Raw genomic sequence first — 16835 nt, forward strand, 5'->3', positions numbered from 1 at the left:
AAACTGCATCTACCCAGGATACACCTAGAGGATAATATACTTGGTAATTTAAGTGAGAGAATTTCCACAGTGTAACCTGGTCTGGGATGATCTGTTATGGTGGTGGGGTTTGATTGCTACAGTGGGTGCACTCCCTAACATTTCACCGTTAATATTTAGATTTGAGTCCGGACCAGAGTGATTGCCTTGGATTTTCCCTCTACGGAGGTGGTTTTCAGGGATCAGACTGCAGGATCACGGGAATGCAGTCGGTGATTAATGGCTGGCAAGTTCCACAACACACTATCTGGAAACACAGATCCCTCCAGGAGCACTGGAGAAACCATCATCGCCCAGCTGTAAGGCGCAGTCAGTTGAAACAATCAGAAAGCAGATCCAAAGGAGAACGGTTGCTTGTGTAAAAGTGCTCACCGACTGGCCCCAGTTGGCAGGCTCACTGAGGCAAGCCCTAAGGATGGCTAGTGTGGAAAATGGAAAATGACAAATGGTGCAGTGGAAGATGTTATTCTGAGAAGTTTGCAACTGTGAAGGAACAGAAAGATTGAAGGGTCCAAACCCAAGCGAGTGGATAGTGTAATGTATACACCTGCGAGTATGCTCACAGGTTTGTAGAGCTGTTGACCGGACGGAATTCCTCATCGGCGCCAAATCCCGGAACCTCCCTCGGGAGCCGGCACCTCACAACTTGAGCCGCCTCGGGGAAGTCCCCTCCGTGCCTTTCAGTTCTGCGCGGAGGGGTTTCCTGTACGGGCTGCTCCTGCACACTCTCAAACTTGCCATCCTCGTCTGCCATCCGGACACGCCATGGCACACCATCTTGCCGTCCGGATGGCGGGGGTCCCCGATGGAGTGCACTCTACGCGGGAGTCCTCCCACTATTTATCGGGGACTTGGCCTGGAGGGTGGTGCACGGAGCAGTCCCGTGCAATAAATTTTTAGGCCGCCTGCAATTTCTGTGGTCTGGAAGAGTCCATGTTCCATATTTTTATTGAATGTGCGAGGTTGCAGCCCCTGTTCCATTATTTAAAGGGGCTGCTCCTCAATTTCTGGTTGCACTTCAGTCCCACACTCCTGATCTTTGGGCACCCTGTGCAGAGGGGAGCGGGTAGGTCTGAGGGCCTCCTCGTAGGACTGCTCCTGGGCACGGCCAAGGGTGCCATCAGCCGGTCGAGGCAGCGGGCGGTCGAGGGGGTCGTTCAGCCTGACTGCCTGCCTCTCTTCCGTGCCTACATCCGGGCCAGGATGTCCTTAGAGATGGAGCACGCGGTGTCCACCGGTACGCTCGCGGCCTTCCGTGAGAGGTGGGCACCGGAGGGACTGGAGTGCATTATAACCCCCGGCAACCAAATTTTTATTTGATTTTATATGTTTTAAAGACTAATTTATTTTAAATGCCGGTTTTAGTGTCCCCCTCCCCTTTTATAGGGGGCACTTGGAAAAAATTATGATTTTAGTGCCCAAAAAAACCCCACAAAAATCACCATAAAAACAAACAAAAAAAAAAAAAGGGCACATGAAAAGTGTTTGGAGTGTTCCCTACATCGGGAGGCACTTGATTTAATGTTGATTTTGTTTACTCCAAAAGAATTGTAGAGCTGTTGAGTTGTGAGTGGCTTAGCCAGTCACGTGCTGTTCACAAGACTCAATAAAACCCCAGCCAGTTGGGTTCGGGGGATCCACGATGAGCCGGGTGGATGAACTGATAAAGAGTAGAGTGATTGTTAAACCTTTGTTAATAAACCAACAGTTCTTAATAGCAATGTGTTGCTATGAATTCTTCAGCAAAGAACCCATGAAGCAAATACATTACAGGGAGATACAAAAAAAGTTTAAAAGGCTAAAGGAATGTTGGCCTTTGTCTCGAGGGGGTTGGAATATAAAGGAGAGGAAGTGATGGGTCAGTTGTACAGAGCTCTGTTTGGACTCCATCTGAAGTACTGCGTTCAGTTCTGGGCACTGATGATTAAAGGAGTTGATGTGTCGATAGAGAGAAACTATTCCCTCTGCTGGGAAGAGTCCAGAACAGGGGGCATAACCTTAAGATTAGAGCCAGGCCGTTCAGGAGTGATGTCAGACAGCACTTCTTCACACAAGGGACAGTGGAAATCTGAAACTCACTTCCCCAAAAAGCTATTGAGGTGGTGGGGGAGGGAGGGGAACAACTGAAAAGTTCAAAACTAAGATTGATAGATTTTTGCTAGGCAAGGGTATTAAGGGTTATGGAAACAGGGCGGGTGGATGGAGTTAAGGTACAAATCAGTCATGATCTCACTGAATGGTGGAACAAGTTTGAGGGGATGAATGGGCTCCTGATCCTATGATTCGGTCAGCAGAGTGTGTGTTTTACTGTGCATCCAGCCGTACCACATCTGTCTTAAAAGCACTGACAGTGGGTGCGAAATCTGGGGAAATGCTCCACTAACCTGCACTGATATTCATAAGAACATAAGAGATAGGAGCAGGAGTAGGCTATTAGGCTCCTCGAGCCTGCTCCACCATTTAATAAGATCATGGCTGATCTGATCATGGGCTCAGCTCCACTTCCCTGCCCACTCCCCATAACCCTTAACTCTCCAATAGTTCAAAAATCTGTCTATCTCCACCTTAAATATATTCAATGACCCAGCCTCCACAGCTCTCTGGGGTAGAGAATTCTGAAGATTCACGACCCTCTGAGAGAAGAAATTCATCCTCGTCTCCATTTTAAATGGGCCACCCATTATTCTGAGAATATGCCCCCTAGTTCTAGATTCCCCCATTAGGGGAAGCATCCTCTCTGCATTTACCCTGTCGAGCCTCCTCAGTATCTTATATGTTTCAATAAGATCACCTCTCATTCTTCTAAACTCCAATGAGTATAGGCCCAACCTGCTCAACCTTTCTTCATAAGACAACCCCTTCATCTCAGGAATCAACCTCGTGAACCTTCTCTGAACTTACTCCAATGCAAATATTTCCCGACTTAAATAAGGTGACCAAAACTGCATGCAATACTCCAGGTGTGGTCTCACCAATACCCTGTACAGTTGTAGCAAAACTTCCCTACTTTTATACTCCATCCCCCTTGTAATAAAGGCCAACATTCCATTTGCCTTCCTGATCACTTGCTGTGCCTGCATACTAACTTTTTGTGCTTCATGCACGGGGACCCCCAGGTCCCTCTGTACCGTAACATTTTGTAATCTCTCCCCATTTAAATAATAATTTGCTTTTTTATTCTTCCTACCAAAGTGGATAACCTCACATTTCCCACTCACTTAGGCTGTCTATGTCCCTTTGCAGATTTTTTGGGGTAGAAATTCCGCCCAGCCTCCCCCCCCGCCTATTGTTTCAATGGTTTTTCATTGCAGCTGCAGTCAGGTCGCCTCTTGCGCAACATTCAGCTCTTTGTTTTTTGTTGTTTTGATCCGGAAGTCGGTCATAATGGGGGCAGTGACTACACTTGAGGGCCATAAATGTGGCAGTGGCAGGCAATTGGAGGGGGGGGGCTGCGGAGTCACCACGGCTCTCCTCTTCACTTAAAGGGGAGCGCCTCCGCGCTTCTAAAACATTGGCCCACTGGACCACCAGGGAGGGTTTCGGCCGGGCCAGTGGCCTGGCACCCAAGAGGAGGTGTCAAACTGCCTGTTGGCAGCCTGGCTGAAACCGGGGGCATATCTGTTGGCCAGACACGGCACTCGACCGACAAAAAAAAAACATGGTGGCAGCAGCGTTGCACTCTCCCCTTTAAGAGAAGCTGCACCACCATTTTAGAAGGCCACAGCCTCACTGGACCACTGGGGAAAAGTTTGTTTTGGCACCGCTGGGCAGGCCGAAGATTTTCCGAGGGGAGTGTTGCCGTTGGGGGGGGGGGGGGTTAGATCGGCGGTGTGCACGGTGATGATGCGCTTAACACCGATCAGCAGCAGCGGAGCGGTAAGGGGGCGGTCGGGGCACCGCCGGGGAAACTCGGGAGGGCAATTGGGCTAGCAGCGGCCATTCCACCAAAAGGTGGTCGGCCACTCCACTCCGCTGCCTGGCCGCCGATTTGCGGTGGTAACAGGCCTTAAGGAAAGAGGCAATTTCGGCCCCTGTGTGTCCTCCTCACAACTTGCTTTCCCACCTATCTTTGTATCATCAGAAAATTTGGCTGCAGTATACTCTGTCCCTTCATCCAAGTCATTAAAATAGATTGTAAATAGTTGAGGCCCCAGCACTGATCCCTGTGGCACCTCACTAGTTACAGTTTGACAACCTGAAAATGACCCATTTATCCCAACTCTGTGTTTTCTGTTACTTAGCTAATCCTCTATCCATGCCAACCCCGTGAGCTCTTATCTTGTGCAGTAGCCTTTTATGTGGCACCTTGTCGAATGCCTTCTGGAAATCCAAATACTACTGTTTCCCCTTTATCTACCCTGTTTGTTACATCCTCAAACAACTCCAGCAAATTTGTCAAACATGATTTCCCTTTCATAAAACCATGCTGACTCTGCTTGATTGTATTATGATTTTCTAAATGTCCTACTACTGCTTCCTTAATAATGGACTTCAGCATCTTCCCAATGACAGATGTTAGGCTCAATGAAAATATTTAAAAGGTGTACTTATTTCTGTTGACATCATTGGTTGATATCAGTGCACAGACTCACAGCAGACCATTGCCCAGTGTGTCAGTTTCCCACCTGAGGCGTGCTGATACATGTTTTGTTGCTAACAGGACCCCTTTAGTTTAGTGCAAGATAGCTGGGTAATGGAACTCATGAGGTATGTCTGTTTGGGAGATCTCAGTCTCAGCCTGCTCCTAGGATTGGAACCTAATTGTCAAATGGCCTACTCCGCTCAGTGTTTCTGGCCGTGGATACCGTCTGGGAATCGGCCGCCACCAAAAAGGTAGGTTATTCTTTTTTTTAAGTTTGATTTTCTCCTCCCTCATGGGTCTTACCTTCAGGCCACAGCCAGGGAAGCAGGTGGCCTGAAATTCATCCTTATAAAATGGGAGAGCTACCTGTGGAGACACCGACAGCTCACCCGAATAACGGCAATGAAAATCAAGGACCAATTTCAGCCTGCACTCAGGCCTCCCAAGTTTCCGGCTCACAAACAGGCCTAGAGGGATTGAATTTATATCGACCTGGTGTAGCTGGCAATTAACTCAGGCCTGATAGTGAATGCGTCAGTTAACTCAGTATCTGCTCGTGTATGTCAATGCTATAAACTGGGTAGGCTGTCATTATTGGAAGGCGGCCAAACTCAGCGAAGGATTTCATTAGTTCTGGCTAAGTTCATCTGGCAGAGTGCCACATCAAAAATGTAAGCTTGGAGTTGGGGGAGGGAGAGATGGAACCATTTCGACACGAGATTAATGATTAAAGTCAGAGAGACAGCTACAGTTTTTTTCTATGCTGTTTTAGAAGAGATCGCATAAATCATGAATAATTAAACGTCTCTTCAATGAATCATAGAATGGTTACAACACAGGAGGCCATTCGGCCCCTCGAACCCGTGCCAGCTCTCTGCAAGAGCACTTCAACTAGCCCCTCTCCATGCCCTTTCCCCGTAGCCCTGCAATTATTTTTCTTTCGGTACTTATCTAATTTCCTTTTGAAAGCCATGATTGAGTCTGCCTCCACCATCATTTCAGGTAGTGGATTCCAGATCCTAACCATTTGCTGTGTTAAAAAGTTTTCCCTCATGTTGCCTTTGGACCTTCTGCCAATCACCTTAAATCTGTGTCCTCTGGTTCTCGACCCTTCCACCAATGGGAACAGTTTCTCTCTATCCGCCCTGTCCAGACCCCTCACGATTCTGAACACCTCTCTCAAATCTCCTCTCAACCTTCTCTGCTCTAAGGAGAACAACCCCAGCTTCTCCAGTCTATCCACATAACTGAAGTCCCTCATCCCTGGAACTATTCCTGAAAAACTTTTATGCACCCTCTCGAAGGCCTTCACATTCTTTCTAAAGTGCAGGGCCCAGAACCGGACACAGTAAACCAGTTGAGGCCGAACTAGTGCTTTATAAATGTTCATCATAACTTCTTGCTTTTGTACTCTATGCCTTTACTTATGAAGCCCAGGATCCCATATGGTTTTAAAAGCACTTTCTTAACATGTCCTGCCACCTTCAATGATTTGTGCACATATACCCCCAGTCTTTCGGTTCCTGCACCCACTTTAGAATTGTATCCTTTAGTTTATATTGCCTTTTCTTGATCTTCCTAACAAAATGTATCACTTCGCACTTTTCTGATTTAAATTTAATCTGCCATGTGTTCGCCCATTCCACCAGCCTGCCTGTCACTATCTTCCTCACTGTTCACTGTACCTCCAAGTTTTGTTTCATCTGCAAATTTTGAAATTGTGCCCTTACATCCAAGTCCAAGTCATTAATATATATCAAGAAAAGCAGTGGTCCCAGTACCGACCCCTGGGGAACACCACTGTATACCTTCCACCAGTCCGAGAAACAACTATTCACCGCTACTCTCTGTATCCTGTCACTGAGCCTATTTCATATCCTTTTATTCCATGGGCTTCAACTTTGCTGGCAAGTCGATTATGGTGGCACTTTATTAAAAGCCTTTTGGAAGTCCATGGACACCACGTCAATTGCATTGCCCTCATCAACCCTCTGTTAACTGATCAAAAAACGCAATCAAGTTAGTTAAACACGATTTGGCTTTAACAAATCCGTGCTGACTTTCCTTAATTAATCAACACTTGTCCAAGTTGCTGTTAATTTTGTCCCGGATTATCGTCTCTAAAAGCTTCCTCGCCACTGAGGTTAAGTTGCTGGGTTTATCCTTACACCCTTTTTTGAACAAAGGTGTAACATTTGCAATTCTCCAGTCCTCTGGCACCAGCCCTGTATCCAAGGAGGATTGGAATATTAATGCAATTTACACCATTACTTCCCACATTTCATAAATTTTCTGCTACATTTAAACTGATGAAGCTGGAATTGCCTTTTGAAAGCACAATGTAATTCGGATTATCAGATACGCAAAAAGGAGAAAAGCTTGTATTTTGCTTCTACGTCATAGCATTTTTCACTGGATGCCACTTACCTGGGTTCACCCTGTTTAGATCCACAAATAAGCGTAGCATCACTGACCCCAGTAAGTACCCGAAGGCAGGCCCAAAGACAGATATTGCAAATAGGATTGCTGGAGAGGGGAAGAGGAAAGACAAGGGTCAATAGTGGAAAATAAGCTCAGTAACCATGGTTTTGCCTGCCATGCATTTGTAAGCACATTGTTCAGTGTTTTTTTAATCCTTGAGGAACCTTTTGTCTGAACAAATTTGTGAAATAGCAGATTAGCAACAATAACCGTTTCAAAAGGAAACATCGTTACGAATACTTAAAAGAATGGCCTCCTTCTGTTCTACTATGATTCAAAGAAAACAATCGTTTTTAATGACATGATAAGTCCTGATCAGCAAACACATCCCGATCGCTAAACACAACCCAATATTATTAGTGAAATGACAAGTTGTGTTGGAGCAATGAATGACTGATCGCATCTTCCAGATTTCCGTGTTTATCTGCATATGCTCAAAATCCTGACGTCACGGTCAGTTTCAGAGTGAATACCACCGCAAAATCTGGGCCATTAACATGGACGGTCAAGCAATCTTTTCTGATCTGTTTTTAAATCTACTTTATGCAATCTGCAATATACCTTGGGCTGTCTTGGGAATGGTTAACTTTGCAACTATGGCAACAGCCTATTGGGCTTCTGATATTTAACCACAGTATGTGACCATAATATAATATGGTTTTAAGATAATAATTGAAATGGAAATAAGCATGACAAAGCCCAGGGTAATAGATTGGAGGAAAGCTGATTTTGAGCAGCTGAGAATAGAACTTGGGAAAATAAAATGAACAACAATATTTGCAAACAATGATATAGAGCATAAAAACAGAAGTATTTCCAGAAAATTCTGTTTTTATTTCAGATTCCAGCATCCGCAGTATTTTGCTTTTGTAATGATGTAGAGCAGCAATAGGAAACATTTATAAACGGTGTTCAACTGAGTTCAGAAAAAAATATATTCTGCTAAAAACAAGAACAAACCAAACACTAAGAGACACCAGGAATGAATAAAAACAAAAGGGAGAAATTGAGGGTAAGGAAGGAGGCATATAATAAGTACATGGACAGCAGGGGAGAGCATGACAAGGGAGAATACAAAGAGATTAGGAGAGAGGTCAAAACAATTAGGAAGGCAAAGAGGAACTATGACATTAAATTATCAAGGAACATAAACAAAATAGTAAAATATTCTACAGGCATATAAATAAAATAAGGAAAGCCAGGATGGGAATAGGGTCATTAAGGAACAGACAGGATAAAATCACAGGCACCAATAGCGATATGGCAGAAAAATGAAATCATTATTTTGCTTCAATATTTACCAGGGAGACGGATCATGTGGGCATGACATCAGAAGATGAGATTAGAAATGATATAACTGCATTTAAAATAAAGAGGAGAAATATTAAATAAACTAATCAAACTCAAAGAGAATAAAAACCCTGGTCCGGATAGATTGCAGCCATACATTTTAAAAGAATCTAGAGAAGAGGCACTTTCACAGGTATTTAATAATTCATTAGAAAAATGTGTGGTGTCAGGCGAATGGAATGTTGGCCTTCATTGCGAGATGGATGGAGTACAAAAGCAGGGAGGTCCTGCTGCAACTGTATAGGGTATTGGTGAGGCCGCACCTGGAGTACTGCATGCAGTTTTGGTCACCTTACTTAAGGAAGGATATACTAGCATTGGCGGGGGTACAGAGACGATTCACTAGGCTGATTCCGGAGATGAGGGGGCTACCTTATGATGATAGATTGAGTAGACTGGGTCTTTACTCGTTGGAGATCAGAAGGATGAGGGGTAATCTTATAGAAACATTTAAAATAATGAAAGGGATAGACAAGATAGAAGCAGAGAGGTTGTTTCCACTGGTCGGGGAGACTAGAACTAGGGGGCACAGCCTCAAAATACGGGGGAGCCAATTTAAAACCGAGTTGAGAAGGAATTTCTTCTCCCAGAGAGTTGTGAATCTGTGGAATTCTCTGCCCAAGGAAGCAGTTGAGGCTAGCTCATTGAATGTATTCAAATCATAGATTTTTAACCAATAAGGAAATTAAGGGTTATGGGGAGGGGGCGGGTAAGTGGAGCTGAGTCCACGGCCAGATCAGCCATGATCTTGTTGAATGGCGGAGCAGGCTCGAGGGGCTAGATGGCCTACTCCTGTTCCTAATTCTTATGTTCTTATGTCAGAGGACGAGTGGATAGTTAATGTTATACCTATTTTTAATAAGGGAGATAGAATATGTCTAGGGATCTATAGATCAGTCAGCTTAATATCAGTGATCGGAACGATAATGAAATCTCTACTAAAGAATAAAATAAAAAATTATCTAGAAACCAAAAATGTAATAATAGTCAGCATGGATTTCAAAAAGGAAAGTCTTGTTTGACCAACCCAACTGAATTCTTTGAAGAGGTAACAGAGAGAGTGAACAAGGACAATGAAGTAGATGTAATATATATCGATTTCCAAAAGGTCATCAACACGGTACCACATAATAAACTAATGAATAAGGTCTGAGCATGCAGAGTCAGGGGACAAGTAGCAGAATGGATAGCTAGCTGGCCACAAAACAGAAAGCCGAGAGTAGGGGTAAAGGGTAGCTAGTCACAGTGGCAGAAGGTGAGAAGTGGGATCCCACAACGATCAGTGCTGGGACCACTGTTGTTCACAATTTATATTAACAACTTAGATTTAGGAATCAAAAACCCAATTTCTATATTTGTGGACGACACCAAACTGTGTGTGCTGGGGGGAGTAATCGACACTGAGGAGGACTGCAAAAAATTATAAGTAGACTTTAATAAACTTGCAGAATGGGCGTATAATTGGGAAATTAATTTCAACAAAGATAAATGTGAGGTATATTTTGGTAAGAAGAGTAAGGAGGTCACATATTACTTGGAAAGTAAGAATATAAATGGTGTAGAGGAGCAAAGGGATCTCGGAGTACAAATACATAAATCACTAAAAGTAGTGACACAGGTTTATTAAGCCATAAAAAAGCAAACCAAGCACTAGGGTTTATCTCTGGAGGGGACAGAAGTGAAAATGAGAGAAGTTATGGTAAACTTGTAGTGAACCTTGGTTAGACCACATTTAAGAGTATTATGTACATTTCTGGTCACCATATTATAACAAGTTTATGGAGGCACTGGAAAATTAACTGCAAGGTTATCTGCAAAGTTTGAACTGGCTGGGTCCCTTTTCTCTTGAAAAGAGAAGGCTGCGGGGTGACCTAATAGGGTCATTAAAATCATGAAAGGTTTTGAGAGTGTAGTCACAAAGAGAGTGTTTCCACTGGAATTCAGAAGGAACTTTGTACAGAAGGGAGGGAGGACCTCCCAAAGCGGTTTAAAGCCAATGAAGTATTTTTGAAGTGTAGTCACTGTTGTAATGTGAGAAACATGGCAGACAATTTGCTACAGAGAGTGGTGAGAATATGGAGCTCACTACCACAGGGAGCAGTTGATGTGAATAGTTGTTAAGGGGAAACTAGTTAAACATATGAGGGAGACAGGGATAGAGGGTTATGCTGATCAGAGTTAGATGAGGAAGGAAATGAGGAGGCTCACGTGGATCAAAAACACGGACTGGTGGGGCTGAATGGCCTGTTTCTATGCTGTAATCTATGTAATCCCAAGTAATGAATTTCACAGTTAGCTAAATGTTTGTTGTCCAGTTCTTATCATCATCGCTTTGATAATATCTGAAATGGTTTTTCACAAATTGGGTGTGACAATCATCATATAATCTGAAGATACTAACTTGTGGTTTGAATGAACCCATACCAGAAATGAATTAAAAAGAGCAATCTGCTCCATAGGGAATTAACTTCAAGTGAAGAGCCTATCGGTAAGTCCAGTTACTAGTTCTTACTCCATATACTTGCAGTTGATACTCTCACTTGCCTGTAGATATGACTTTAAAATTGTTCTGATCCTACCTGCCAAATACAAACAATTTATAAACCCCAGGGGCCTGTGGGTAGCAACTTAAGGGGAATTTTCCAGGGGGTCAGCGGGCATGATCGATGGTGGGGCGCGTGGGAAACTTTCTTTTTGACAGCGGTTCGGGACCCCAATGTCGGGTCTGCTAGCGCTGAGCAGATCCAACACCCGACAGCAGTGGGGGAGGCAATTCAGGTCATTTGTGGCTGGTTTACAGCCACTTAACAATGCTTTTTTCCCCAGCTTTTTGAATTTGATAGGTCGCCCACCGGTTTCCTGCTCTGCCTCGACCTCGTCTGTGAAGCTGAGGCAGGAGGTCACTGGCCATTGTTGCAGCTGATGAGCTGACAGCTTCAAATGTCAAGTCAAGGCTCCCAGTTCATTGAGAAATGTTCCCTTAGCCGCTAGCTTCTCTAAACTGCATTTCCACTACATATTCAGAATGCTGCAAGTCTTTACACAAGTCTCCATCCAGTCTGACCTCATTACCTCTCTCACCATTGACAGATCGCTTCTGTCATCTCTACTTCACCTGTCATCTAAACCATCAGCATTCTTTGCAATTTATACTTTCTCATCTTGGTCCTCACAATCAGCCCCAACACCAGCAGCACCAACCTTCTCCGCAATCACCTGATGCTGCATAGGGCAGAGGGCATCAGTTCCTGACCACATTGCTGCCCGGGACACCAGGGATGGCCTCACCATACTCAGATTTACTCCACTTGACACTGTACACCCTGGCTGCCACATGATGCACCAGGTTGGCACCATCCCACACCAACACCATAAAAGCATCCCTGCAATGCCCAAGCCATTCCTTTCACACTCATCAGCATTGCAGGGGTTATGTCTCACCATTCAATGCAACTCATGAAGCCACTTCTGCTGCTCAGAAATCTGTTTGAGAACTCAAAGTGTTGAAAATAAAGATTTGAATGTTTGACAGCACAGTAACAGAGACTTCACATGAACATTGGCTAAAACACACACGTGCCTACCTTGTGTGTTGTTAGTTAGTATGATTGCACTAGGATGAGGGTGAGTGTGAGGGGTGGCTAGTGAGACGGGGAAATGATAATGTAGATAGAGAGAGAGTGATGGGGATGTGATGAGTGGCACAGCAGGGTGGGGTTGAGTGTGGCTTTGCAGTAACGTTTCATGATCCACTGAGAGCATTGAAAGGTTTGTGACACTGCAGCCTGGTCCTCCTGACAACATCCCTGCTTGTGCCCTCCTGTACAATGTGCAACCAGGCTGTATTGGTCTCCTGGGGTGGTGTGTTCTGCCCATTGGAAGGGGAGAGAACCTCCTCGTGTGCTGTGACTCCCTCCATAGCATATGACATCATCAGACCCGCTTCCTTCAATTGGCCGGGAAACGCGCTGGGCCAATTGGAAAATCATTCTACACAGCGGTCTGGAGACATTGACGTCACCCGCCATGGACCTGCTGAGGTTCGTAACATCCAGCCCTTATTCTCTGAAATGCCATCTCGACAGCTACAGCTCCCAATATTGGCCTAGAAATTCCGGAATCCCCAGGTCCGTACGGAGTGTGTACGGAGTGTGTATGAACCTGGGTAGGGCCCGCAAAAGCCAGTTTTCAGCTGAAAACCAGCTTTTCCAATCTGTCAAGCTCTGGCTTGAAAGACCGCCGTATCCCCACAGCCAGGATGTTTGCAAGGGCAAGATTGTGGTATTTACCCATATCTTGTCCAGCGGATGTCCTGAAAACTCTTGCGCCTGATAAAAGCAGATGCATAGCCTGCTGTTACAGGTGTAAGAGTTTTGAAACATACAAAAATATAGTAAAATAAAATTTTAAAAACACATTTTAATATTAAAAACCCTGCCCTCTAAAGTAAGTTTATTTTACACAATAAGTAAAAAAAACTTGTTCAAAAATCGTAATTTTTTTGTGAGAAATTAATAACTTTAATTTAAATTAATCTTACATATGTGGTGTATTTTTTCTATGTTTTTATTAGTGTTCGGGTGTTTGGGAGGGTGGTGTTTCTCAATCATAATAATGAGAACTCCAACTTACGGAGTTCCCATTATTATGAATGAGAACATACTGTATCTGGATTGGCTGTCCAGTGCCATGTGACTCCAGCTCCAGCATACGGATGTCCCAACGTGCATTTGCTGCGACACGCAGGGAGAGGAGGCCTCAGGACCGGGATCGCTGGTGGGCGGAGCAGGATAAGGTGGGTGCTCGTCTTTTTTATCTTTTTCTGTCGAACGCCCGCGGGAAACAGAGGACCAGGATTTCTAGACCATTACTTTACACAGAATTAAACCACTAGCTGCCTCAATGATGTGGAGTAGGGGTGGGGGGGGGGGGGGGGGGTGTTCATGTTGTTTAACAAGCCAAGTTTCATAGAAAAATCATAGAAATGAACAGCACCGAAAGAGGCCATTCGGCCCATCGGGCCTGTGCTGGCTCTGTGAAAGATCAGCCGTGTTTAGTCCCACATCCCAGCTATTTGTCCGTAACTCTGTAAGTTCCTCATCCTTAAATACTTCTCCAACTTTATAATGCTGCTCCCTACACCTGAGTTGAGGTCGTTTATAAAAATGAAAAAGAGTAATGGACTCAAAATTGACCATTGGGGAAGACCACTGCAAATCACCTCCCGGTCTGAAATACATTCATCCACCACCGCCCATTGCTATCTGTCACTGAGCCAATCTCATATCAATACCGCCACTTTTCCCTCAATTCCACAGGCTTCCATCTTCTTAATAAGCCTCCTTTGTGGCAATTTGGCAAAGTAATGTATACAACATCAACTGCACTACCTTGATCAACCTTCCCTGTTATCTCATCAAAGAATTCAATCAAGTTAGTCAGACACGATTTGCTGTTAACAAATCCATGCTGACTCTCCTTGATTAATCCATACCTTTCCAAATGAAAGTTTATTTTGTCCCTGATAATGGTTTCCAATAACTTCCCCACTTACAATGTGAGGTTGACTGGCCTGTTTATCCCTGATTATCCTTCTCCCCTTTCTTGATTAGTGGTACAACATGAGCAACCCTCCAGTGCTCCAGTACTATTCCTGTATCTAAGGAGTGTTGAATGATTGTGACCCAATGCCTATGCTATTTCTACCATTGCTTCTTCCAGCAATCTAGGATGTATTCCATCCAATCAACTTACAAGCCAGTGATTTGATGGAACCAGAAACTAACATAGATTATTGTAGATACCAGCAGATGCGTGATTCCACTGACAGCCACTTCACATCGCACTGGAAATCAAACCTGACACATTGAGCTGAAGATATTGACATGAAATCTCATTGTGTCACACAAGGAATGTTCACATTTACTTCACGGAAGTGCACACATCAGATTATATCACTACATGCGGGGAACAGGAATGCCTAAGAACCAAATAATCTCCAATGTATCCAGATCGGCAAACAAACACAAAAGACCGTGTGGTCCCAACTAAAGGCTATGCACAAAAACAAAATCTCGAAGAAGAGGGGATCATTTTAAGTTTGGAGCTAGGCAATTCAGGAGTGAAATCAGGAAACACTTTTCACATTTAGGATGGTGTGAATCTGAAACTCTTTTCCCAAAAGGCTGTGGATGTTGGGGGTCAATTGACATTTTTAAGAATTAAATTGATAGATTTTTGTTGGGTAAGATTATCAACGGATATGGAGAGAAGGCGGGTAAATGGAGTTGACGTACAGATTAGCCATTATCTGACAGAATGGTGAAACAGACTCGAGGGCTGAATGGTATACTCCTGTTCCCATGTAACAGGTCGAGAGGATGAATGGCTTCCTCCTGTTCCTATTTCACAGGCTTGAGGTCTGAATGGCCTCCTGTTCCAATGTAACCAACTCGAGGGACTGAGTGGCCTCCTCCTGTTCTTATGTAACAGGTCGAGGGGATGAATGGCTTTCTCCTGTTCCTATTTCACAGGCTTGAGGGGCTGAATGGCCTCCTCCAGTTTTTAAGTAATAGGCTTGAGAGGCAGAATGGCCTCCTCCTGTTCCTATGTAACAGAGTCGAGGGGTTGAATGGCCTCCTGTTCCTGTGTGACAGGCTTGATGGGCTGACTAGCCTCCTCCTGTTCCTGTGAAAACTAAGTTCCTCGGGTTTTTTCATCAGCTGAAGCCCAAATCCTCTAACATACGTTAAGTAATTGTTAAAGACTTTGGAAAAGTCTTTTCCACGTAGAATTGCTTTGAAATTACAACACAGAACCAGGCTGTCCGGCCCAACCAGTCCATCTTGGTGTTTAGCTCCCATGTACCCGTCCTGCTCCTATATCCCTTCATTGCTCTTTCCTTCACTGATCAAAGCTATTCATAAGCTTTTTTTGATGGAAACTGCTTCTTTTGACTTTGTGGTTTAGTGCTGCATGATGGAGAACACTGAAAGATGTGAGGTTAATTTGGATTGGAAAATTCCGAAGAATTCACCACTCTCTACGTCATACAGGTTGTGAATTGCTGCAGTCTGGGTGAGTTTGTGTTTCACCGAGTGTGAGAGGTTGCTGCTCCTGTTTCATCATTTGAAGCTCCTCAACCTCTGGCTCACTTCAGTCCCACACTCCTGATGTTTGGTGAGGACCTTCTCATGGGTCTGCTCCTGGGCCTGGCTAAGGTGGCCATCCAAAGGTCCAGGCTGGACACAGCCCGTAGGGTGGTCGCTCTGTCTGCCTGCCTCTCTCCAGTCTTGTCCGCGCCCGGGTAGCCCTGGAGAAGGTGCACTCGCCTTCCGCGACTGGTGGGCACTGCAGGGGCTGCAGGGCATTGTGAACACTGGATATAACAGTTAATTTTATAACTTTCCTAGGTTTCTGTTTTAGCTTTCTATTAGTTGTGCCCCTCTGAAAGGGGGCACTTTTGTTAGGCTCATTGTTTCATGACAATGAGGCAGCCCAGTGTCTCCTCATGGTTATATTAAGGAAAAGGTGTACTGGTTGTGATAAAGTGTACATCCACTTCCATTATTTTGGGGCACTCGGATCATGGAGAGTGGATGGTGGCAACCAGCTAGACTCCCAATCATAGAATCAGAGGGCCCCAACTTGATGAAAGCCAAGGCCTGCCCAAATGCCACCCATAGGACCGCCGAGAGACCGGGCAGTACTTTGCCAGGGTGATTCCTCTAAAAGATATGCCAGTACCGCCCGGCGGCAAAAAAACGACTTACGCCGTGAATCTGGGCTCCAGCGGGCGGCAAATCCCAATCTCGGCAGCAAATGCGATCCTCGCCAAAGTGCCGCCGAGGATTGAGTCGGGCCCAGGGAGGGGGGAACAGATAAAAATTAAAATTTACACACAATAAAAACCCACTGGAAAATCTTCAGGGGACCCCATCCACATAAATCGGCGAAACAAAAATAAAAGTCGTTCAATAATCTTTTTTTGCAGGTCCTCTTACTTACCGTCGGGGTTAGACCTGCCTCCATGCAGCGGTCCTTCTCCCTGCTACCGCCCACTCCTGCCCGCACCAAAATGGCAGCTCGGCGGGCGGGAGGTCATTTCCGCGCCTTGCGCGCTAGCGGCCGCCAGCGGGCAGGTCCCAGCAATACTCCACTCCGGCCGACGGGAGACCCAGTGGAAAATGGCACTGAGGGGAGACCACCCAAAAAACTCAGTGGCAGTCGGCGGCAGTGGGCGGTAAGACCACCAAGTTCGGGCCCATAGACATTTCTAGCACGGAATTAGGCCGTTTGGGCCCATCGTGTCTGTGCCAGCCGAACAAGAGCTATCCAGCCTAATCCCACTTTCCAGCTCTAGGTCCGTAGCCCTGCAGGTTAC

General features: G+C 45.1%; 1 protein-coding gene across 1 annotated transcript in view; it reads right to left on the reverse strand.

The window, feature by feature from the left end:
- Positions 1-16835, reverse strand: part of LOC139265791 (solute carrier organic anion transporter family member 2A1-like) — a 163372-nt gene that overhangs the window by 89563 nt on the left and 56974 nt on the right. Inside the window, exon 5 of the mRNA XM_070883220.1 lies at positions 7049-7147. Within this exon, the coding sequence (XP_070739321.1) occupies positions 7049-7147 (99 nt within the window). The remainder of the gene's footprint in view (positions 1-7048; positions 7148-16835) is intronic.

Source organism: Pristiophorus japonicus, chromosome 6, assembly GCF_044704955.1.
Source record: "Pristiophorus japonicus isolate sPriJap1 chromosome 6, sPriJap1.hap1, whole genome shotgun sequence".
In the NCBI taxonomy this organism is placed as follows: Eukaryota; Metazoa; Chordata; class Chondrichthyes; family Pristiophoridae; genus Pristiophorus; species Pristiophorus japonicus.